The following is a 22,806-nucleotide window of genomic DNA, read 5'->3' on the forward strand; positions in this document are numbered from 1 at the left end:
CGCTACCGTGGTGCCCCATTAAATTCAATGCAAGCTCACAAAACTATGTCTCACCTTTTGATGAGGAATCTTACAACCTTCCAGCCTCAAAGTTCCACGACTTCAGATTATAACTATACTCCCATTTTCATGGCAGCCGCTCTTCATATTTCCACTTTTGGAATTTACAACTTTTCTGGACCCATCTTTAGTTTTTAAAAAAATAATTTTAAAGTGCCCAATTCTCTTTTTTCCAATTAAGGGGTAATTTAGCGTGGCCAATCCACCTACCCTGCACATCTTTGGGTTGTGGGAGTGAGACCCACCCAGACACGGGGAGAATGTGCAAACTCCGCACAGACAGTGACCCGGGGCCGGGATTGAACCCGAGTCCTCTGTGCCGAGAGGCAGCAATTCTAACTACTGTGCCACCGTGCCGCCCTTGTTTTTTTAAAAACTTGCCCCATTACTACCACTCCTTGCTTTGCAGCATCATCCATTTTGCCATTTAATCACTTCTGGCCCCCACCCTGTCACAGACTTTCACTTTTGGTCGGTCTTTGCCTCCCCTTCCAGCATTCTCCTTGACTTCTCATGGTAGGGTTCCACATTCTAATGTCTGGGTAAAGAGATTTCTCATGATTCACGAGGGAGTTTATTAGTGATTATCATATTTATAATCTTCTAATTTTGGTCTCGCCCACAAGTGGAAACATTTTCTCTACACAACCCTGTCAATTGGCTTAATTACTTCTCTCGGGTCACTCTTGGCCTTCTTGTTTCTACAGAAATGAACCCCAGACTGTTTATTCCTCCTTGATAGCTAGAAACTCTCAGTTCTGGTATAAGTCTTGTAAATTGTTTCTTCAGTGCCTATATGCCAGTTAGCTTAACATCTGTCATTGGGAAATGAGTCCAATTTAAAGGATATAGCGGCAGACCATTTAGAAACACATAACATAATCAAGCAGAGTCAGCATGCCTTCATGAAGGGGAAATCATGCCTGACAAATTGGGGGTGCAATTAATATAGAGGAGGACTGTGACGATAAGCAAAGCTATTAACAAACAAGCAGAATAGGCACGTTATCAGAAATTGAACTTGAATACAGTCAATTCTGAGGTGGCACATTGAAATAGTAATAATAAGGGGCTGTTTAGCACACTGGGCTAAATCGCTAGCTTTGAAAGCAGGCCAAGCAGGCCAGCAGCACGGTTCGATTCCCGTAACAGCCTCCCCGAACAGGCGCCGCAATGTGGTGACTAGGGGCTTTTCACAGTCACTTCATTTGAAGCCTACTTGTGACAATAAGCGATTTTCATTTTTCATTTTCATTAAGGAGGCCGCATACCCCTTGCTAACTAAGTGTCTAAATGGGGTAAAGATCTCTGGTACAGATTTAGCTTTACTATCACGTGTACCAAGGTACAATTAAAAGTATTGTTCTGCAACAGTCCAGGCAGATCGTTCCATACACAAAAAAACATATAAAATATGATAAATACACAATATAAGTATATAGACATTGGGTGAAGCATACAGAGTATAGTTCTACAACAGTAGAGAAGATGCGTAGAGAGATCAGTTCAGTCCATAAGAGGGTCATTCCGGAGTCTGGTAACAGCAGGAAGAAGCTGTTTTTGATTCTGTTAGTGTGTGTTCTCAGACTTCTGTATCTTCTGGCCTATGGAAGAGGTTGGAAGGGAGAATAACCCAGGTGGGATGGGTCTTTGATTATGCTGCCTGCTTTCCCAAGGCAACAGGAGGTGTAGATGGAGTCAATGGATGGGAGGCGGGTTTGTGTGATGGACTGGGCTGTGTTCACGACTCTGTAGTTTCTTACGGTCTTGGGCCAAGCAATTGCCATACCAGGCTGCGATGCAGCCAGATAGGATGCTTTCTATGTAGAGCGGCACAGTGGGTTAGCACTGCTGCCTCACAGCTCCAAGGGCCCGGGTTCGATCCCAGCCCCGGGTCACTGTCCGTGTGGAGTTTGCACATTCTCCCCGTGTCTGCGTGGATCTCACCTCCACAACCCAAAGATGTGCAGGGTAGGTGGATTGGCCATGCTAAATTGCCCCTGGAAAAAAAGAATTGGGTACTTTAAATTAAAAAAAAAGACAATAAAAATGGTGCATCTGTAAAAATTGGTGAGAATCAATGTGGACGTGTTGAATTTCCTAAGCAGGTATAGGTGCTGTTGTACTTTCTTGGTCGTAGCGTCGACGTGGGCGGACCACGACAGATTGTTGGTGATGTTTACAACTAGGAATTTGAAGCTGTCAACCATCTCCGCCTTGGCCCCGTTGATGCAGAGCGACACTTCGCTGCCTGAAGTCGATGACCAGCTGATTAGTTTTGCTGACATTGAGGGAAAGATTGATGTCGTTGCATTATGCCAGTGGGTTCTCTATCTCCGTCCTGTACTCTGACTCATTGTTGTTTGAGATCCGACCCACTACAGTTGTGTCATCAGCAAACTTGTAGATGGAGTTGGAGCCGAATTTTGCCACTCAGGTGCACAAATCACTAAAGGTGGTGACACAATTGAAGAAAGTCAGAAAATAGCCAGGCAATACACCAGGTTTGTTTCCAGAGGGATATAACTAAAAAGTAGCTAAATGGTATTAAGCTTGTATAGAGCCTTGGTTAGGTGACACTTTATTACACTCCACATTATTAAAAGGGAATTGAGACACTGGAGAATTTGGTGTCATTCGCAAATTTGAAATTCTACTTCTGATTCCGGAGTCCAAACCATTTTTGTAAATTATGAACAACAGTGGTCCGAGCACCGATTTCTGTGAAATACCACTTCTCAACTTTGCCAGTCTGAGTAACTGCCTTCAATCCTGTTTCCAGTTTTTATAGCCAGTTTGCTATTTATTCTGCCATTAATCTCTAACTCTGCATATTCTAACCTTAGTCATGAGTCTACTATGCAGTACCTGATCAAGAGCCTTTTGGAAATGGAAATATAATGGGCCAGAACATCTGAGGAGTGCTAATCCAAGTTGGAGTGTTACTCCAGTTCGTTTTACTCACCTTAGTTGGTATCTGCACACTTCTCGCCCAACCTTCTGACTTGGGCCTGGTAAGAAATGTGCAGTCAGCAGCTCTAGACTCCTTGCAGTCTAGGACAACAGCACTGGGGGGGAAGTAAAGCCACGCCCCTTTTTTAAAGGTACTAGCTGCTTTAAAGCAGCAAGGTTAAAGGTCCCAGCCACTTTGAGAAGCCAGCGAGTAGGTAGGTGTGTAAGATAAGTGGAGTGTGATGTGTTAGGCAGGTTGGTTCGACGTTGACTGCAACTGGATGCAGTGAAGCTAGAAACAGACGTCTGACACAGGTGATGATCCAACACTGTTTTATTTAACTAGTGGACTGCTGTATGTGTTCAGCTGTGGGTTGACACTCTACTAATCTAACTGATGACCTCTTACTGGCTTGACCAGACTTACTAGCTACCGCATGATGATAGTGCTCACTAACTTGTGCACTCTGACTGTCTCAGTAGCTGGGTCCTGAGAGAGGGAGTCTTAATGCCCTGTGGGCTTTATAGTGGTGGTGTCCTGCCTGGTGATTGGTTGTTCTGTATTGTGTGTTCATTGGTTATCCTGTGTGTCAATCACTGCCTGTCTGCATCTCATTATATACATGAGTGGATATTATGACAGAGTGGCTCTGGGTCACTGTCCATGTGGAGTTTGCACATTCTCCCTGTGTTTGCGTGAGTTTTGCCCCCACAACCCAAAAGATGTGCAAGGTAGGTGGATTGGTTACGCTAAATTGCCCCTTAATTGGACAAAATGAATTGGGTACTCTAAACTTATTATTTTTTTTAAATGGAGTAGAATGGGCTGGGAGGAAGTGGGGTAGAATGGGTCCTTGGATATTAAAGGAAGTAGCTACAGAAATAGTGGATGCCCTGGTCGTAATCGTCTAAGAATCCTTAAATTCTGAAAAAGTCCATGAGGATTAGAGAATTGCCAATTTATTTATTTAAAAAGGGAGTATTAGGATACTGGACCCCAACTTGTGTTGGGATACTGGATGCGAACCCTAAACAATGTTTCCAAAACGTTAGAGTCCATTATAAAGGAGTTAATTTTTTTAAATATAAATTTAGAGTACCCAATTCATTTTTTCCAATTAAGAGGCAATTTAGCATGGCTAATTCACCTACCCTGCACATCTTTGGGTTGTGAGGGTGAAAACCACGCAGACACTGGGAGAATGTGCAACTCCGGCAACACGGTGGCACAGTGGTTAGTATTGCTGCCTACGGTGCTGAGGACCTGGGTTCGAATCCCGGCCCTGGGTCACTGTCCGTGTGGAGTTTGCACATTCTCCCCGTGAAATTTGAAATTCAAGCATGCAATGATCACTCTTCCCTAGAAGACCCTTTACTATAAGATGATTAATCCAATCTCATTACACAATACTAAATCCAAAACACCTGATTGGTTTGATAACATATTATTGCCAGAAACAATCTCCAATACACCCTATGAACTCTCCCTCGAAGCTACCCTTGCCAAATTGATTAGCCCAGTATCTATGCATATTAAAATCACCCATACCGAGTGTTTCCTGGTTTATACTGCATCCTACTGTGGAACTACTATTCGGGAACCTATAGATTACTCCCACAGGGACTTCTTTCCCTTGCTGGTTCTTATTTCTACCCAGACTGATCTCCAGTTCCAAAATCACTTCTCACTACATCATTGATTCCCCTTTCTTTACATAGAAAGCTACACCACCTCCTTTCCTTCCTGTCTATTCTTCTGAAACACCAAATACCCTTGGTTATTCGACTCCCAGACCTGGTCTCTTTGTAACCATGCCTTCGTAATCGCCACCAAATCATACCCCATTGTCTCTCTTTGCGCTGTTAATTCATTAATTTCATTCAAAATGCTACATGCATTTTGATACAAAGCCCTTGAGTTTGTCCTATTAATAATTTACCTTACTCTTGTTTAATAATTTACCTTACTCTTGTACAATTCCGTGGTGTAATATGACATTCACATGCTCTGTTCCTTTCTTTCGATATCTGGTAACAATTAGCCTTATCATTAACTTGTACTCCTAATCTCCTTCTTGCATTCCCCCCCCCCCCCCTCCCAATGTAGCAGTTCCCTCTTTCCACAGTACTGATGCCAATGTCCCATGAACCCAAATCCATTTTTTCCACACCAATCTTATTGACCCTGTGCCAATTAGCTTATGGCTCAGTTAGTAATCCCGAGATAATTACCTTTGTGGTTCTGCTGTTTAATTTAACACCTAGCTGCTCATATTCCCTCTGCAGAACTTCTTTCCTCGTTCTACCTATATCATTGGTACTTAGTGGACCACGACAACTGGACCTTTCCCCTCCTGCAAGTTTCTCTGCAGCCCAGATGAAATATCCTTACCCTGGCACCAGGTAGGCAATACAGCCTTCGGGCCACTCAATCGTGGCTACAGACCCCCCCCCCCCCCCCCCCCCCCCCCCCCTCCCTGCTTGAATGACTCCCTGTACCACTGTGCTATGGTCAGTATGGTCCTCACTCTCATGCACAGAGGGAGCAAGAATCTCTAACCTGTTGGACAAGGGCAGGGGCAGTGGCTCCTGCAGTGCTCCCTCTTGGTTCCCTTTACCTGCCTCACGTGTTGTCACATCTTCCTGTCCCTGACCACTGAGCGAATTTAAGGTTGTTAATCTAAGGAGTCTGGCTGCCTCCTAAAACACAGCATCCAGGAAACTCTTCCCCCTTCCTGATTTATTGCTGAGTCTGAAGCTTGGACTCCAGCTCATCAACTCTGAGCTGAAGTTCCTTGAGCAATTGACACTTGCTACAGATGTGGCTGCTATGAACCGCAATGGGATCCACCAGCTCCCACATGTGGCAGCTACAACACATCGCCTGGCCCTGCATCTGTTTTCTATTTAATTCGATTTTCAATTTATTTCTAATTTTACCACTGGTCTTTAGTTTTCACTCTGTAATTTTTCCGACCTAGCTTCAATCTCGAAACAAATTAGAAAAGGTAGAAGTTGGAATGACTCACCTACCAATCACTTAACCTGTGATATCACACGAGTGTATTCACTCTGTTATAGGACTGCTGCAGCTTATCACTCCGGCCTTGGTCTGCTCTGCCCCCACTGAGGTGTGGACAAAGTTAAGAAAACAAAGCACAGCACTACCTCCCTCCCACCGTCCCCCTCCAAGCTTCTGTACTTAGCTCAACTCCCAAGTGGACAGGTTACGTGAGTGGGCAAAGACTTGGCACATGGAATATAATGCAGGAAAATGTGGAGATATGCACTTTAAGCGGGATTATTATTTAAACGATAAAATATTAAAGCATGCCACTGTGCAGAGGGACCTGGGTGTGCTAGTGCATGAGTCACAGAAGGTTGGTTTACAAGTGCAACAGGTGATTAAGAAGGCAAATGGAATTTTGTCCTTCATTGCTAGAGGGATGGAGTTTAAGACTAGGGAGGTTATGTTGCAATTGTATAAGGTGTTAGTGCGGCCACACCTGGAGTATTGTGTTCAGTTTTGGTCTCCTTACTTGAGAAAGGACGTACTGGCACTGGAGGGTGTGCAGAGGAGATTCACTAGGTTAATCCCAGAGCTGAAGGGGTTGGATTATGAGGAGAGGTTGAGTAGACTGGGACTGTACTCGTTGGAATTTAGAAGGATGAGGGGGGATCTTATAGAAACATTTAAAATTATGAAGGGAATAGATAGGATAGATGCGGGCAGGTTGTTTCCACTGGCGGGTGACAGCAGAACTAGGGGGCATAGCCTCAAAATAAGGGGAAGTAGATTTAGGACTGAGTTTAGGAGGAACTTCTTCACCCAAAGGGTTGTGAATCTATGGAATTCCTTGCCCAGTGAAGCAGTTGAGGCTCCTTCATTACATGTTTTTAAGGTAAAGATAGATAGTTTTTTTGAAGAATAAAGGGATTAAGGGTTATGGTGTTCGGGCCGGAAAGTGGAGCTGAGTCCACAAAGGATCAGCCATGATCTAATTGAATGGCGGAGCAGGCTCGAGGGGCCAGATGGCCTACTCCTGCTCCTAGTTCTTATGTTCTTAATATGAAGAATAAATAAACTGAATATTACTTAAATGGAGAAAGGCTGCAGAAAGCTGGAGCATGGGGATTTGAGAGCCTTTGTACATGAATCTCAAAAATTAGCATGCAATTTCAGCAGGTAATAGGGAAGGCAAATGGTACGTTGGCCTTTATTTCAAAGGGAATGGAATATAAAAATAGGCAAATACGAGGCACTAGTTAGACAACAACCGAATGCTGTGAACAGTTTTGGTCCCCTTATCTAAGGGAAGATATACTGGCATTAGAGGCAGTCTAGAGAAGGTTTACTGGGCTGATGCTGGGTATGGAGGGATTTTCTCATGATGAGAGGTTGAGTAGACTGAGCCTGTACGCATTAAAGTTTTGAAGAATGCGAGGCGACCGTATCGAGACGTATAGGAGTCTCTGGGCTTGACAGAGTAGATGCTGGGAGGTTGTTTCCTCTTGTGAGAGAGTCTAGGACCAGAGGGCATAATCTCATTGTAAGGTGTGGTCCATTTAAGATGAGGGAATTTCTTCTGCGGGCCGCGAATCTGTGAAATTCTTTACCAAAGAATTAGACCAAAGAATTAGAAATCGAGTTACAGATTTTCAATCAGTAAGGGAATCTAGGGTTATGGGCATAAGGTGGGAAACTGAATGAGGATTATCATCAGATCAGTCATGGTCTCATTGAATAGCAGAACAGACTCGATGGAACAAATGGCCTACTTCTGCTCCTACATATGGCAGTGAAGGGCAACCTGCGCTGGTGAGTGAATCGCATGAGTGACCCTCCTTCATCTCCATGGGCTACAAAATTGAAACCAGGCTTGTTCACCAACCATGACCCCATGAATAAGTTTAAGCACATTTAATACATGTTGAATATTTCATAATTAGTTATCAAAGGTGCTTATTCATTCATATATTAATAAAACTGTCATCAACTTCAAGTGTTTAAAAATGAAAGAAACATTTACACCGTGGAGTGCAAGGCTCTCATAGTCAGTGTTGTGAGTAATCAGCATGTAGCTCACATCCCTTGCCATCGCTTTATGTGCGTATAACTTCAGTTATACCAGCTGGACGGACAGAAATCAGCGGAATGTGGCAACGGTGCATGTGGGCAACGGGCAACAAAACGACTCGTGGTCCACACTCAGTACCCAGATGGGCCACAGGTTTCCCACCACTGTCTTATGGTCTCCTTGGTTGAGGAAGGGAAGTTAGGATGGGTCAGGGAAGAGTTCGGATGGGTTGGAAGAAGGCAATAAGATGGGTCAGGGATTGGGTTGTTTGGATGCATGTCGCGTCTTTTCGTCCGACGTCACTTCGTCCAACGACACTTCGTCCACGTCTTTTGGTCCAACGTCTTTTTGTCCGCCCGTCTTTTGGTCCAACGTCACTTCGTCCAATTATCCAATTACAAATTAGCTCCGTATAAAACCATTTAATTGATAAAATTCAAGTACAATACAGCAAGTAAATTTAATTGCTAAAATGCAAGTAATTGATAAAATGCAAGTAAAATGCAAGTTGAAAAATGCAGTTTAAAAATCTAAAAATGCAGTTAAAAAATCTAAAATTAATTGATAAAATGCAAGTAAAATGCAAGTTGAAAAATGCAGTTTAAAAATCTAAAAATGCAGTTAAAAAATCTAAAAGTTTACTAATTACTTAAAATTCCCGAAATTACTTAAAATTGATGTAAATTCTAAGCAACATTCCTCAAGAAATCAATTTTTGTTGTAGAATCATATTCAACGACCAATCTTTTGATGCGTTCAGTTATTTTCTTATATCGCGTACATGAAGTCGACTGATCTCCCTGAAGAATTTGAGCCTTTTTGCCTATTATGAACCCTTCCTCTTCCTTCAGAGTTTTGATTGAATTCCAGATATTCAAATGAGCTCCACCTGCCGAACGCTTCTTTTCTCACATCTCCAGTATTCTTTTCCTAGGTTTGGACTGCTCGAATGAAAATCGTAGATATACAGGGTAGTAATTTCCATCAGCTACTTTCCGTTTACTCTTCGTTGACACAATGAACTTTGCCATTTCGGGATGGGCGAATTAAGAAAGAGAACGATAATATCTATCCTTTAACGAGGCTCGTTAAAGGAAAGAGAACGATAATAACTATCCTTTAACGAGGCTCGTTAAAGGAAAGAGACCGGTAATAAAAATCCTTTATTGCATATTATACCTTGCTATGTGCATTAGAGAAGATTTCTATTTACAAAAAGTTAATGTGGGGAGTGAAGTGGAGTGCTACAAGTTACAAAAAGACGAGTTACAAAAAGTCTTTGACAAAAAAAACCATCCGACAAAAAAACGTAACAAGTCACAAAAAGTCTTTGACGAAAGAAATTATCGGACAAAAAGACGTTGGACCAAAAGACGTGCGGACAAAAAGACGTTGGACCAAAAGACGTGGACGAAGTGTCGTTGGACGAAATGACGTCGGACGAAAAGACATAGCACCGTTTGGATGGGTTGGTTGTTTGGGGAAGGTGGTCAGGGTGGGAGCAGTGTAGTCTAAGGGTGGGGATAGTTGAGGATCCAATAGATATTCAGATATTTTCCTGGGTAACTATTCTACAAAGACAGTCGGAACTATGCAAAGTCTCTGTTTGAAACAGCCTTGGATGGTTCCGTTCCCAGTGCCGTTAATTGTCTGTCCAAAGTTTGAACTGCCTATGTTCTCCTTACGTGGAGACTTTGGCGGGGGGTGGGTTGGGAAAGTCCCCAGTGCTGCTTCTGGGGTACCTCCTGGGTACCACCTCCTGAGATCACAAGCTCTGGGCCAATTGTCACGTCTGCTGCATTACCCGTATCTACTTTTTCTGTTACTTCATGGGTCTGTTACTTTCAGGTTGTCATTTTAATAAGTGGCCTTGCAGTGGCAGGAGGAGTTGATTAAAATCAGAAGCACCTCCTAATCTGACTTGGTGTTGCCCCAGCCATCCCATCCTGCAACTCCTGCCTGGCTCCTGCATGCCGTGTTCAGAATGAACCATAAGACATAGGAGCAGAAGTAGGCTATTTGGCCTGTCATGTGACTATGTGCAGCAGGATTTTCAAAATGCCTTTCTCCTCCCCACACCAATGTTGCCTACCCATCACCTCCGCTGCTGCTCTTGCCCCCTTTCCCCAAACCTGATGACCAGAGTTCTGCAATTCTCCTCACAACCCCACATCCACATGTTGTGTGTCTGCTTGCCCGCCCTTTGGTAACTTTCCTGGTTTCAGTCCCTGCGAATGTGCACGTGTTGGGTTCCATAGCCATGCGGGTTGAGTAAAACACAGTGGTTAGCACTGTTGCTTCACAACGCCAGGGTCCCAGGTTCGATTCCCGGCTTGGGTCACTGCCTGTGCGGAATCTACACGTTCTCCCCGTGTCTGCGTGGGTTTCCTCCGGGTGCTCCGGTTTCCTCAAGTCCCGAAAGACATGCTGTTAGGTGAATTCTCCCTCTGTGTACCCGAACAGGCACCGGAATGTGGCAACTGGGGGCTTTTCACAGTAACTTCATTGCAGTGTTAATGTAAGCCTACTTGTGACATTAAAAAAGATTATTATTATCAAATTCTCTCTCTCTCTCTCTCTCTCTCTCCTCTCTCTCTCTCTCTCTCTCCCCCCTCCCTCCCCCCCCCCCCCCCCCCCCCCCCCCCTTTCTGATTCTATGCAGGTCCTTCAATCCAAGCCATGCAAGGAGCTCGGTGGAAGGCAGACTCGCGGCCGGCTGCCCAGCCTGTGGCTAAGCCGAGGCGTGTGACTCCTCCGGCCCTGCCGCCCGCCTCCGTGGACGCGCTCAGCCTGGAGGTTTACGAGGGCTCGGCGTCGGGCAGCAGGAGGGTGGAAAGGAAGGAAGGCAAAGCGCTGGCGAGGAGCCACCAGCGCAAAGCAGATCCCAGAGACTCCAATGGGAATAACTCGGAAAACATTGGATTCATCCCGGGCTCCGCTGAGAACGCTGAGGACGCGAGTGTGTGCGAGTCGTGCGGCCTGGGGACCTGTGTGAGCTGGCAGACAGTGAAAGCGGTTTTCTGCTGTGTGATGACCTGTGGGGTGTGTCCGCCTGATTCTGGTGTTTATAATCCATGCACCGGGACCACAGAGCCACCTGCAGGCACCAAGGACTTTGAGAATAGCACCATCCGATACATTGAAAACCCAACGCTGGGGATCGCCCTGAACTCAGAGCCCAGCCCTAGGAAGAAGGCTAACCTGGCCGGCAACAGCTTCAATTACTACGATGTCAAATTGCGAGGGCAGCAGGTGATCTGGAAGAACAACAGCCAGAGTCTGTCCACAGACTCATGCCGCAAGGACACCCACCTGCACTCCCAGAGGTCGGAGAGCCCCTGCAGCATATCTCCTATCTCCCACAAGCGCATCTCTGATGAGTTCCCCTCCTTCCTGGAGGAGGATCTGGAGAATAACGAGCTCAACGTGTCGATGTCGAGTGCGGAGCTGGACGAGTACATCAACAAGAAGCTGCTGGAGCTGTTCAGCATCCACCAGATCGACATGTTGGCCCAGTGCACCTCTGACACCACCTTCATCAGCAAAAGCAGTGAGATCAGTGAACTCATTGACAGCATCACCAAGGACTACAAGATCAATGAGAAAGATGCTGAGTGCCGGATAGTGACTGGAATCGTCCGGATAAGCACCCGGAAATCCAAGAAAAATAAGAAACCGTTGCAGGCAGTGCCCAGTGAGGAAAGGTTGGTCACTCTGACCTCTGCTGACCCCAGACCTCAAACAGAGACCACTTTACCCAGTGAAGGTGAGACAGCTGTGCTGGGGAGGGATGTGCTGGAGCTGCGGGGGGGGGGGGGGGGGGGGGGGGGGGGCGGAGAGGAGCTCAGATGTGCTGGAGCAATACTGGGAGGATGGCATGCTGCACTGGGCAGGGATGCACTGGAGCTGCACTGGGGGAGTCAAGGATGCACTGGAGCAATGCAGGAGGACAGGGATGTGTTGGAGCTACACTGGGGGTGCAGAGATGCCCTCAGGTACACTGGTGGGACGCGGAAGGGATGCATTGGGTGGGAAGCAATGTGCTGCAGCTGAACTGGGAGAGGGCAGGGATGCAAGGAACAGGGGGACATCGGGAAAGCCGTTCAGCCCCTCGAGCCTGCATCTCCGTTCAATGAGATCATTGCTGATCAGTGACCTAATTCCATTTATCTGCCTTTGGCCCATATCCCTTAATACTTTTGCTTGGCAAAAATGTATCCATCTCGGATGTAAAATTAATAACTGATCTAGCGTCAATTGTGGAAGAGAGTTCCAAACCTCTACATGCAGCACCACTGGAGGGGGGTGGCGGTGGCGGTGGCGGTGTACAGGGTTGTACTGTGGCTGCAAGGGGGCAGGGGAGGGTTATGCTGCAGCTGCACGGGGTGGGGGGGGGGGGGGGGGGAGATGCGTGGCCAGGGGGGTGGCAGGGTTGTGATCCACCAGCACAATGTGGGGGGGGCAGGGTTGTGCTGCATCAGCACAATGTGGGGGGGGCAGGGTTGTGATCCATCAGCACAATGTGGGGGGGGCAGGGTTGTGATCCATCAGCACAATGTGGGGAGGCAGGGTTGTGATCCATCAGCACAATGTGGAGGGGGGGCAAGGTTGTGATCCATCAGCACAATGTGGGGGGGACAGGGTTGTGATCCATCAGCACAATGTGGGAGGGCAGGGTTGTGATCCATCAGCACAATGTTGGGGGGGGGGGGTTGTGATCCATCAGCACAATGTGGGGGGGCAGGGTTGTGATCCATCTGCACAATGTGGGGGGTGGGGGGGGGAGGGTTGTGATCCATCAGCACAATGTGGGGGGGGGGGCAGGGTTGTGATCCATCAGCACAATGTGGGGGGGGGGGGGGCAGGGTTGTGATCCATCAGCGCAATGTGGGGGGGCAGGGTTGTGATCCATCAGCACAATGTTGGGGGGCAGGGTTGTGATCCATCAGCACAATGTTGGGGGGGACAGGGTTGTGATCCATCAGCACAATGTGGAGGGGGGGCAGGGTTGTGATCCATCAGCACAATGTGGAGGGGGGGCAGGGTTGTGATCCATCAGCACAATGTGGGAGGGCAGGGTTGTGATCCATCAGCACAATGTTGGGGGGCAGGGTTGTGATCCATCAGCACAATGTTGGGGGGCAGGGTTGTGATCCATCAGCACAATGTGGGGGGGGGGGGGGCAGAGTTGTGCTGCATCAGCACAATGTGGGGGGGGGGGGGGGCAGGGTTGTGATCCATCAGCACAATGTGGGGGGAGGGGGGGACGGGGGCGGCAGGGATGTGCTGCATCAGCACAATGTATGTGTGGGGGGAGGGGGGGGCAGGGTTGTTCTGTGGCTACTTATGGAGGGGGGGGGGGGGGGGTTCCAGGGATGTATGCACTGGAGTTCAACTGGGCCTTGGGTGTGCTGGTTGTTGCTGTGTGCCTGGGTTTTGCGCAAGGATTGGTGTTATTTGTAGCTGGGGGCAGAAGTGTCATATGACGTTTGGCTTGATCACGTTTTAATTGCAATACTGTGATTTCTGATTTTGTTTATGTTTAGAACTTAACTTGGAGATTTCAGTCGTGGACCCACTCGATTTGAAAGCGAGACAAATGCACGGCCTGGGTTCTCCAGGTAATTCCCGAATATGGTGCAAGTGGAGGAACTGAACTCCTCACGGCTGAACTACATGCTTACAAAATGTCCGAGTTTGGGCTTGACAAGCTTATTTCAGTCAGGAGTCCTGTTCCTCATCAATGTCCAGTTTGCAGGATAAATATACCTGTGGAGTGAGTGGTTGGGAAGCTGCTTTTCACTCCATTTTTGAAGATGTGTTGATAATTACACTGCCCTTTTTCTGTCCCTTTCTCTTTCAGTCACTCTGTCTGTGTCACTGCCCTCCGTCCCCTCCTCCCTCTGCCCTCCGTCCCCTCCTCCCTCTGCCCTCCGTCCCCTCCTCCCTCTGCCCTCCGTCCCCTCCTCCCTCTGCCCTCCGTCCCCTCCTCCCTCTGCCCTCGGTCGTCCCCTCCTCCCTCTGCCCTCGGTCGTCCCCTCCTCCCTCTGCCCTCGGTCGTCCCCTCCTCCCTCTGCCCTCGGTCGTCCCCTCCTCCCTCTGCCCTCGGTCGTCCCCTCCTCCCTCTGCCCTCGGTCGTCCCTCCTCCCTCTGCCCTCGGTCGTCCCCTCCTCCCTCTGCCCTCGGTCGTCCCCTCCTCCCTCTGCCCTCGGTGGTCCCCCTCCTCCCTCTGCCCTCGGTCGTCCCCTCCTCCCTCTGCCCTCGGTCGTCCCCTCCTCCCTCTGCCCTCGGTCGTCCCCTCCTCCCTCTGCCCTCGGTCGTCCCCTCCTCCCTCTGCCCTCGGTCGTCCCCTCCTCCCTCTGCCCTCGGTCGTCCCCTCCTCCCTCTGCCCTCGGTCGTCCCCTCCTCCCTCTGCCCTCGGTGGTCCCCTCCTCCCTCTGCCCTCGGTGTCCCCTCCTCCCTCTGCCCTCGGTGGTCCCCTCCTCCCTCTGCCCTCGGTGGTCCCCTCCTCCCTCTGCCCTCGGTGGTCCCCTCCTCCCTCTGCCCTCGGTCGTCCCCTCCTCCCTCTGCCCTCGGTCGTCCCCTCCTCCCTCTGCCCTCGGTCGTCCCCTCCTCCCTCTGCCCTCGGTCGTCCCCTCCTCCCTCTGCCCTCGGTGGTCCCCTCCTCCCTCTGCCCTCGGTGGTCCCCTCCTCCCTCTGCCCTCGGTGGTCCCCTCCTCCCTCTGCCCCCGGTCGTCCCCTCCTCCCTCTGCCCTCGGTCGTCCCCTCCTCCCTCTGCCCCTCGGTCGTCCCCTCCTCCCTCTGCCCTCGGTCGTCCCCTCCTCCCTCTGCCCTCGGTCGTCCCCTCCTCCCTCTGCCCTCGGTCGTCCCCTCCTCCCTCTGCCTCGGTGGTCCCCTCCTCCCTCTGCCCTCGGTGGTCCCCTCCTCCCTCTGCCCTCGGTGGTCCCCTCCTCCCTCTGCCCTCGGTGGTCCCCTCCTCCCTCTGCCCTCGGTGGTCCCCTCCTCCCTCTGCCCTCGGTCGTCCCCTCCTCCCTCTGCCCTCGGTCGTCCCCTCCTCCCTCTGCCCTCGGTCGTCCCCTCCTCCCTCTGCCCTCGGTGGTCCCCTCCTCCCTCTGCCCTCGGTGGTCCCCTCCTCCCTCTGCCCTCGGTCGTCCCCTCCTCCCTCTGCCCTCGGTCGTCCCCTCCTCCCTCTGCCCTCGGTCGTCCCCTCCTCCCTCTGCCCTCGGTCGTCCCCTCCTCCCTCTGCCCTCGGTCGTCCCCTCCTCCCTCTGCCCTCGGTCGTCCCCTCCTCCCTCTGCCCTCGGTCGTCCCCTCCTCCCTCCAGCCCTCGGTCGTCCCTCCTCCCTCTGCCCTCGGTCGTCCCCTCCTCCCTTGCCCTCGGTCGTCCCCTCCTCCCTCTGCCCTCGGTCGTCCCCTCCTCCCTCTGCCCTCGGTCGTCCCCTCCTCCCTCTGCCGTCGGTCGTCCCCTCCTCCCTCTGCCCTCGGTCGTCCCCTCCTCCCTCTGCCCTCGGTCGTCCCAATCCTCCCTCTCGCCCTCGGTCGTCCCCTCCTCCCTCTGCCCTCGGTCGTCCCCTCCTCCCTCTGCCCTCGGTCGTCCCCTCCTCCCTCTGCCCTCGGTCGTCCCCTCCCTCTGCCTCGGTCGTCCCCTCCTCCCTCCTGCCTCTGTCGTCCCCTCCTCCCTCTGCCCTCGGTCGTCCCCTCCTCCCTCTGCCCTCGGTCGTCCCCTCCTCCCTCTGCCCTCGGTCGTCCCCCTCCTCCCTCTGCCCTCGGTCGTCCCCTCCTCCCTCTGCCCTCGGTCGTCCCCTCCTCCCTCTGCCCTCGGTCGTCCCCTCCTCCCTGCCCTCGGTCGTCCCTCCTCCCTCTGCCCTCGGTCGTCCCCTCCTCCCTCTGCCCTCGGTCGTCCCTCCTCCCTCTGCCCTCGGTCGTCCCCTCCTCCCTCTGCCCTCGGTCGTCCCCTCCTCCCTCTGCCCTCGGTCGTCCCCTCCCCCCTCTGCCCTCGGTCGTCCCCTCCTCCCCTGCCCTCGGTCGTCCCCTCCTCCTCTGCCCTCGGTCGTCCCCTCCTCCCTCTGCCCTCGGTCGTCCCCTCCTCCCTCTGCCCTCGGTCGTCCCCTCCTCCCTCTGCCCTCGGTCGTCCCCTCCTCCCTCTGCCCTCGGTCGTCCCCTCCTCCCTCTGCCCTCGGTCGTCCCCTCCTCCCTCTGCCCTCGGTCGTCCCTCCTCCCTCTGCCCTCGGTCGTCCCCTCCTCCCTCTGCCCTCGGTCGTCCCCTCCTCCCTCTGCCCTCGGTCGTCCCCTCCTCCCTCTGCCCTCGGTCGTCCCCTCCTCCCTCTGCCCTCGGTCGTCCCCTCCTCCCTCTGCCCTCGGTCGTCCCCTCCTCCCTCTGCCCTCGGTCGTCCCCTCCTCCCTCTGCCCTCGGTCGTCCCCTCCTCCCTCTGCCCTCGGTCGTCCCCTCCTCCCTCTGCCCTCGGTCGTCCCCTCCTCCCTCTGCCCTCGGTCGTCCCCTCCTCCCTCTGCCCTCGGTCGTCCCCTCCTCCCTCTGCCCCTCGGTCGTCCCCTCCTCCCTCTGCCCTCGGTCGTCCCCTCCTCCCTCTGCCCTCGGTCGTCCCCTCCTCCCTCTGCCCTCGGTCGTCCCCTCCTCCCTCTGCCCTCGGTCGTCCCCTCCTCCCTCTGCCCTCGGTCGTCCCCTCCTCCCTCTGCCCTCGGTCGTCCCCTCCTCCCTCTGCCCTCGGTCGTCCCCTCCTCCCTCTGCCCTCGGTCGTCCCCTCCTCCCTCTGCCCTCGGTCGTCCCCTCCTCCCTCTGCCCTCGGTCGTCCCCTCCTCCCTCTGCCCTCGGTCGTGCCCTCCTCCCTCTGCCCTCGGTCGTCCCCTCCTCCCTCTGCCCTCGGTCGTCCCCTCCTCCCTCTGCCCTCGGTCGTCCCCTCCTCCCTCTGCCCTCGGTCGTCCCCTCCTCCCTCTGCCCTCGGTCGTCCCCTCCTCCCTCTGCCCTCGGTCGTCCCCTCCTCCCTCTGCCCTCGGTCGTCCCCTCCTCCCTCTGCCCTCGGTCGTCCCCTCCTCCCTCTGCCCTCGGTCGTCCCCTCCTCCCTCTGCCCTCGGTCGTCCCCTCCTCCCTCTGCCCTCGGTCGTCCCCTCCTCCCTCTGCCCTCGGTCGTCCCCTCCTCCCTCTGCCCTCGGTCGTCCCCTCCTCCCTCTGCCCTCGGTCGTCCCCTCCTCCCTCTGCCCTCGGTCGTCCCCTCCTCCCTCTGCCCTCGGTCGTCCCCTCCTCCCTCTGCCCTCGGTCGTCCCCTCCTCCCTCTGCCCTCGGTCGTCCCCCCCTCCCTCTGCCCTCGGTCGTCCCCTCCTCCCTCTGCCCTCGGTCGTCCCCTCCTCCCTCTGCCCTCGGTCGTCCCCTCCTCCCTCTGCCCTCGGTCGTCCCCTCCTCCCTCTGCCCTCGGTCGTCCCCTCCTCCCTCTGCCCTCGGTCGTCCCCTCCTCCCTCTGCCCTCGGTCGTCCCCTCCTCCCTCTGCCCTCGGTCGTCCCCTCCTCCCTCTGCCCTCGGTGGTCCCCTCCTCCCTCTGCCCTCGGTGGTCCCCTCCTCCCTCTGCCCTCGGTGGTCCCCTCCTCCCTCTGCCCTCGGTGGTCCCCTCCTCCCTCTGCCCTCGGTGGTCCCCTCCTCCCTCTGCCCTCGGTCGTCCCCTCCTCCCTCTGCCCTCGGTCGTCCCCTCCTCCCTCTGCCCTCGGTCGTCCCCTCCTCCCTCTGCCCTCGGTCGTCCCCTCCTCCCTCTGCCCTCGGTGGTCCCCTCCTCCCTCTGCCCTCGGTGGTCCCCTCCTCCCTCTGCCCTCGGTGGTCCCTCCTCCCTCTGCCCCCGGTCCCCTCCTCCCTCTGCCCTCGGTCGTCCCCTCCTCCCTCTGCCCTCGGTCGTCCCCTCCTCCCTCTGCCCTCCGTCCCCTCCTCCCTCTGCCCTCGTCGTCCTCCTCCCTCTCCCCTCGTCGTCCCTCCTCCCTCTGCCCTCGGTGGTCCCCTCCTCCCTCTGCCCTCGGTCGTCCCCTCCTCCCTCTGCCCTCGGTGGTCCCCTCCTCCCTCTGCCCTCGGTGGTCCCCTCCTCCCTCTGCCCTCGTGGCCCCTCCTCCCTCTGCCCTCGGTCGTCCCCTCCTCCCTCTGCCCCTCGGTCGTCCCCTCCTCCCTCTGCCCTCGGTCGTCCCCTCCTCCCTCTGCCCTCGGTGGTCCCCTCCTCCCTCTGCCCTCGGTGGTCCCCTCCTCCCTCTGCCCTCGGTCGTCCCCTCCTCCCTCTGCCCTCGGTCGTCCCCTCCTCCCTCTGCCCTCGGTCGTCCCCTCCTCCCTCTGCCCTCGGTCGTCCCCTCCTCCCTCTGCCCTCGGTCGTCCCCTCCTCCCTCTGCCCTCGGTCGTCCCCTCCTCCCTCTGCCCTCGGTCGTCCCCTCCCTCCCTCTGCCCTCGGTCGTCCCCTCCTCCCTCTGCCCTCGGTCGTCCCCTCCTCCCTCTGCCCTCGGTCGTCCCCTCCTCCCTCTGCCCTCGGTCGTCCCCTCCTCCCTCTGCCCTCGGTCGTCCCCTCCTCCCTCTGCCGTCGGTCGTCCCCTCCTCCCTCTGCCCTCGGTCGTCCCCTCCTCCCTCTGCCCCCTCTCCTCTCTCTGCCCTCAGTCCCCTCTCCTCCCTCGGTCCCCTCCTCCCTCTGCCCTCGGTCCCCTCCTCCCTCTGCCCTCAGTCGTCCCTCCTCCTCCCTCTGCCCTCAGTCCCCTCCTCCTCCCTCTGCCCTCAGTCGTCCCCTCCTCCCTCTGCCCTCAGTCGTCCCCTCCTCCCTCTGCCCTCAGTCGTCCCCTCCTCCCTCTGCCCTCAGTCGTCCCCTCCTCCCTCTGCCCTCAGTCGTCCCCTCCTCCCTCTGCCCTCAGTCGTCCCCTCCTCCCTCTGCCCTCAGTCGTCCCCTCCTCCCTCTGCCCTCAGTCGTCCCCTCCTCCCTCTGCCCTCAGTCGTCCCCTCCTCCCTCTGCCCTCAGTCGTCCCCTCCTCCCTCTGCCCTCAGTCGCCCCCTCCTCCCTCTGCCCTCAGTCGTCCCCTCCTCTCTGCCCCCTGCCCATGCTGTCCCAGCTCTGCCTTCCATCCCCCTGTGGGTGGAGCTCTTATCTCTTATTTCCTCCACTCCCTGCAATCTGTGTACTGATCATGTTTATATGAATATACAAATTAGGAGCAGAGGTAGGCCACTTGGCCCCTCGAGCCTGCTCTGCTGTTCAATAAGACATTTTTGGAAAATATTTTTATTGGGATTTAATATTTAGTAGCAAGACCTGTACACTTTTTCTTTAAATTTAGAGTAGCAAATTTGTCTTCCCAATTAAGGGGCAATTTAGCATGGCCAATCTACTTACGCTGCACATCTTTGGGTTGTGGGGGTGAGATCCACGCAGACATGGGGGAGAATGTGCAAACTCCAGACGGACTGTGACCCGGGACCGGGATCAAACCCGGGTCCTCGGTGCCATGAGGCAGCAGTGCTAACCATTGCGCCACCGTGCCGCCTATCAAGACTTACACGCAACAAGAAACACAACTGTTGGCAAAACACAGAAATGAAAATACTAAGCAACAACAACTTCATAAAAGTTTGTACAACCAGTTGTCACTTTTCCTATGGCAAAGGTTCCCGTGCCAGCATTTTCTGATATACGTTTGTATTTACAATCCATGCCACAACTCTTAGCTTCATTCATATTCAGTTTGAATTTCCGTGTGCCCTCTGGCTAACATATTTCATCCCCTTCTCTCATCTGAAGTGCATGAGCTCCCTTTCAACCTGGTGGTATTCCCTGCCCACCACCTGTACTTTTAAGCCCCCCTCTAACCTGTCTGTTCCCCCACGCACCTAGTTAGTTGCGGATTGCGAACAGGTTTTCAAAGAGGTTTGTGAACTTCTTCCATGGTCTGAGGAATTTATCCTCCGACCCACCATCAAAAATTTCATTTTTATCTAGTTTCAGGAACTCGGCCAGGTCTGAGAGCCACTCCGAGGCCCTGGGTGGTGCTTCTGGCTTCTGCCCCCATGGTGATCAGTGAGGTGAAGACCAAGGCATCTGCCCCCTTCCCTGTCCAGAGCTCTGACACTGCGAAAATCATCGCAGATGTGTCCCGCTCCATCTTGATCCCTGTTCAATAAGGTCATGGCTGACCTGACTGTAACCTCGACCCCACATTCTGACCTACCCCCAATAATCTTGTCTTCTCACTGTTCTGAGCTGTTGCTACTGTTCTGAGCTGTTGCTCCTGATTCAATGTGACCCCATGATTTTTGTTCGAATCCTGCGGACTTGACCCCCCTCCCCAACTCAACCCCAGGGCATAGATCCCCATTGAGATCCTGTTTTTTCTCTCTCTCCAGATTCGGGAAAAGACGATTCTCTTCAGGATACAGAGACTGATTCATCAGGAGCGCCGCTGCTCAAAGTCTACCTCTAAGGTCGGGGAGCGGGCCCTCCCTTTTTAAGAACTGGACTGGGAGTTGGGGGATGTGGGTCTGGAATGGTCACTAAGTGGCCGGACACGCAAGATCTGGCAGAAAGTGTGGAGTTGAATCTTCACTGTGAAGCTATTTCCCCCCCCCTCCCTACACCCGGGATTTGCTCTGATTCTGAGTTCAGTCTCCAATATCCGAGTATGGTGCTGTTAGCCTGGGGGTGTCCAGTCTTCCTCCACTCTGCTCCACGCCCCTGCCCCACTGCAGATGAGGAGCCCAAGCTCAGTACTGAAGATCAGCAATGTGGGTGCGGGGGGGTTATCACAGCCCATTGGTTGCCAGCGAGACACAATCTGCTGTAAATAAGGAACTGGTCACAGGTTTGCTCTCCAGGTTGGGTGTCGTCACGATGCTGGGGAGGATTGGTGTGTGGGGGGAGGGGGGTGGAGGTTGTACAGTTACTTTGCATATTTTGTACATTGTTTTGCGTCACTGAACCAGACAGTGAATTGTGGTGAGAAACATTGATTTTAATAAGTTGTCTTTTATATTAAAGCAAAAATTGGAATCTCATCGGCGATCGAACCATTTCTTCAATCCCCGAGACCTCCCTCCTGCCTCGAACCTCTTTTCGATCCCCACTGACACCCCATCTTGTTTTCCCCCTCCGTCTCCATTCAGGCGGCGATCTAGATGAGGTCACCTGATGAAGAATTCCATCATCTAAGTGTACCAATACAGAGCAGCTGTGAGGCCTCAGCAGACATTGGGTGTGAGCAGCACCCATGGGACCACTGTCTTTGGAACTGCACTGCCAGGATACTGAGTGGTGTCTTACTGACTGGAGTCAGCAACTCTGTGAACACCACAGACCAGGAGAAGGGTCCATCTTCCAACTGGGCTGAGGCTATTAATCCCAACTTGAGAGGAACACCACCGGCTTCAAGCTGCTCTGCAGTCATTCTCCCACTCCACCTTGCCCTCTGTAATATGGTGAGGACATGTTTGGGATCTGCTGTGATGTCCTACATAGTTCAATATCCTGTATAGGGGCTGGTTTAGCACAGTGGGCTAAACAGCTGACTTGTAATGCAGAACAAGGCCAGCAGCGCAGGTTCAATTCCCATACCGGCCTCCCCGAACAGGTGCCGGAATGTGGCGGCTAGGGGCTTTTCACAGTAACTTCATTGAAGCCTACTTGGGACAATAAGCAATTATTATTATTATTAGACTCGGGTGGACTGGCCCTTGGGAAAAATCACCAGATGGTGGTTGGAAAGTTTAGCTTGGCAGGAAGCTGTGAATTGATCCTGGGAGGGCAGAAGAGCCCTGTGGGGCAGCACGGTGGCGCAGTGGTTAGCAATACTGCATCATGGCACCGAGGTCCCAGGTTGGATCCCGACTCTGGGTCACTGTTCCTGTGGAGTTTGCACATTCTCCCTGTGTTTGCGTGGGTTTCGCCCCCACAAACCAAAGATATGCAGGGTAGGTGGATTGGTCACGCTAAATTGCCCTTAATTGGAAAAAATGATTGAGTACTCTAAATTTTTTTAAAAAAGAGCCCTGTGGTTGACTGTATATTGTGAAACTGGGAGTCTGGTGCTGCTTCACTGTGCAGACAGGTGGCGCTGTAAACCTATAGTGAGCTACTCTGTCCATCAAAGCCATTCCTTCTGGTGCATTAACCCATTGAGGCCCCCTTTCCTCTGGTGCATTAACCCATTGAGGCCCCTTCCTTCTGCTAAGTTAACCCTTTGAAGCCCTTCCTACTGGTACATGAACCCATCTGTGCTGTAAACTGTGTGGGACACTGACAAATTTCAGCTTTTCCCATCTGCTAATTCTGTTTCTGTAGGGTTTTTAAATTCATTTAAGTTTTTAAGTGTTTTACATGAAGTGATCCTTCTGTTTTGTGCTTTCAATTGAGAGCCTTGTAAAAAAAAACTGAACACTGCTGCGAACTCACTTCCAGTGAATGTAGCAGAAACCAATCTCTAAGGTTTGTCAATAGTGGAACAGGCTCAAGAAATTGGGAAAAGTAAAATGGAGGCCCATGGGAAGGTGTCATTTTTTTTTGTTATAAATTTGGAATACCCAATTCATTTTTTTCCAATTAAGGAGCAATTTAGCGAGGTCAATCCATCTAGCCCACACATCTTTGGGTTGTGGGGGGCGAAACACGGGGAAAAATGTGCAAACTCCACAAGCACAGTGACTCAGAGCCCGGGATCGAACCTGGGACCTGGGTGCCATGAGGCAGCAGGGCTACTCACTGCACCA

The 22,806-nt window shown here is 53.0% G+C and overlaps 1 protein-coding gene across 3 annotated transcripts in view; it reads left to right on the forward strand.

Annotated features, from left to right (window-relative positions):
* kdf1a (keratinocyte differentiation factor 1a) overlaps positions 1-21,099 on the forward strand; it is a 39,625-nt gene extending 18,526 nt beyond the window's left edge. For 2 of the 3 annotated variants that reach the window (XM_038797630.1, XM_038797609.1), the window contains 3 exons: positions 10,753-11,856; positions 13,637-13,711; positions 20,452-21,099. In XM_038797630.1, coding sequence (XP_038653558.1) covers positions 10,770-11,856; positions 13,637-13,711; positions 20,452-20,528 — 1,239 coding nt within the window. In that variant the 5' untranslated portion in view covers positions 10,753-10,769 and the 3' untranslated portion in view covers positions 20,529-21,099. Of the gene's footprint in view, positions 1-5,298; positions 5,416-10,752; positions 11,857-13,636; positions 13,712-20,451 lie in introns of all 3 variants that reach the window. The other variant, XM_038797619.1, reaches the window with a different exon arrangement.
* The last annotated feature ends 1,707 nt before the right edge of the window (positions 21,100-22,806 follow it).

This window comes from Scyliorhinus canicula, chromosome 1 (genome assembly GCF_902713615.1).
Source record: "Scyliorhinus canicula chromosome 1, sScyCan1.1, whole genome shotgun sequence".
Classification (NCBI taxonomy): domain Eukaryota; kingdom Metazoa; phylum Chordata; class Chondrichthyes; order Carcharhiniformes; family Scyliorhinidae; genus Scyliorhinus; species Scyliorhinus canicula.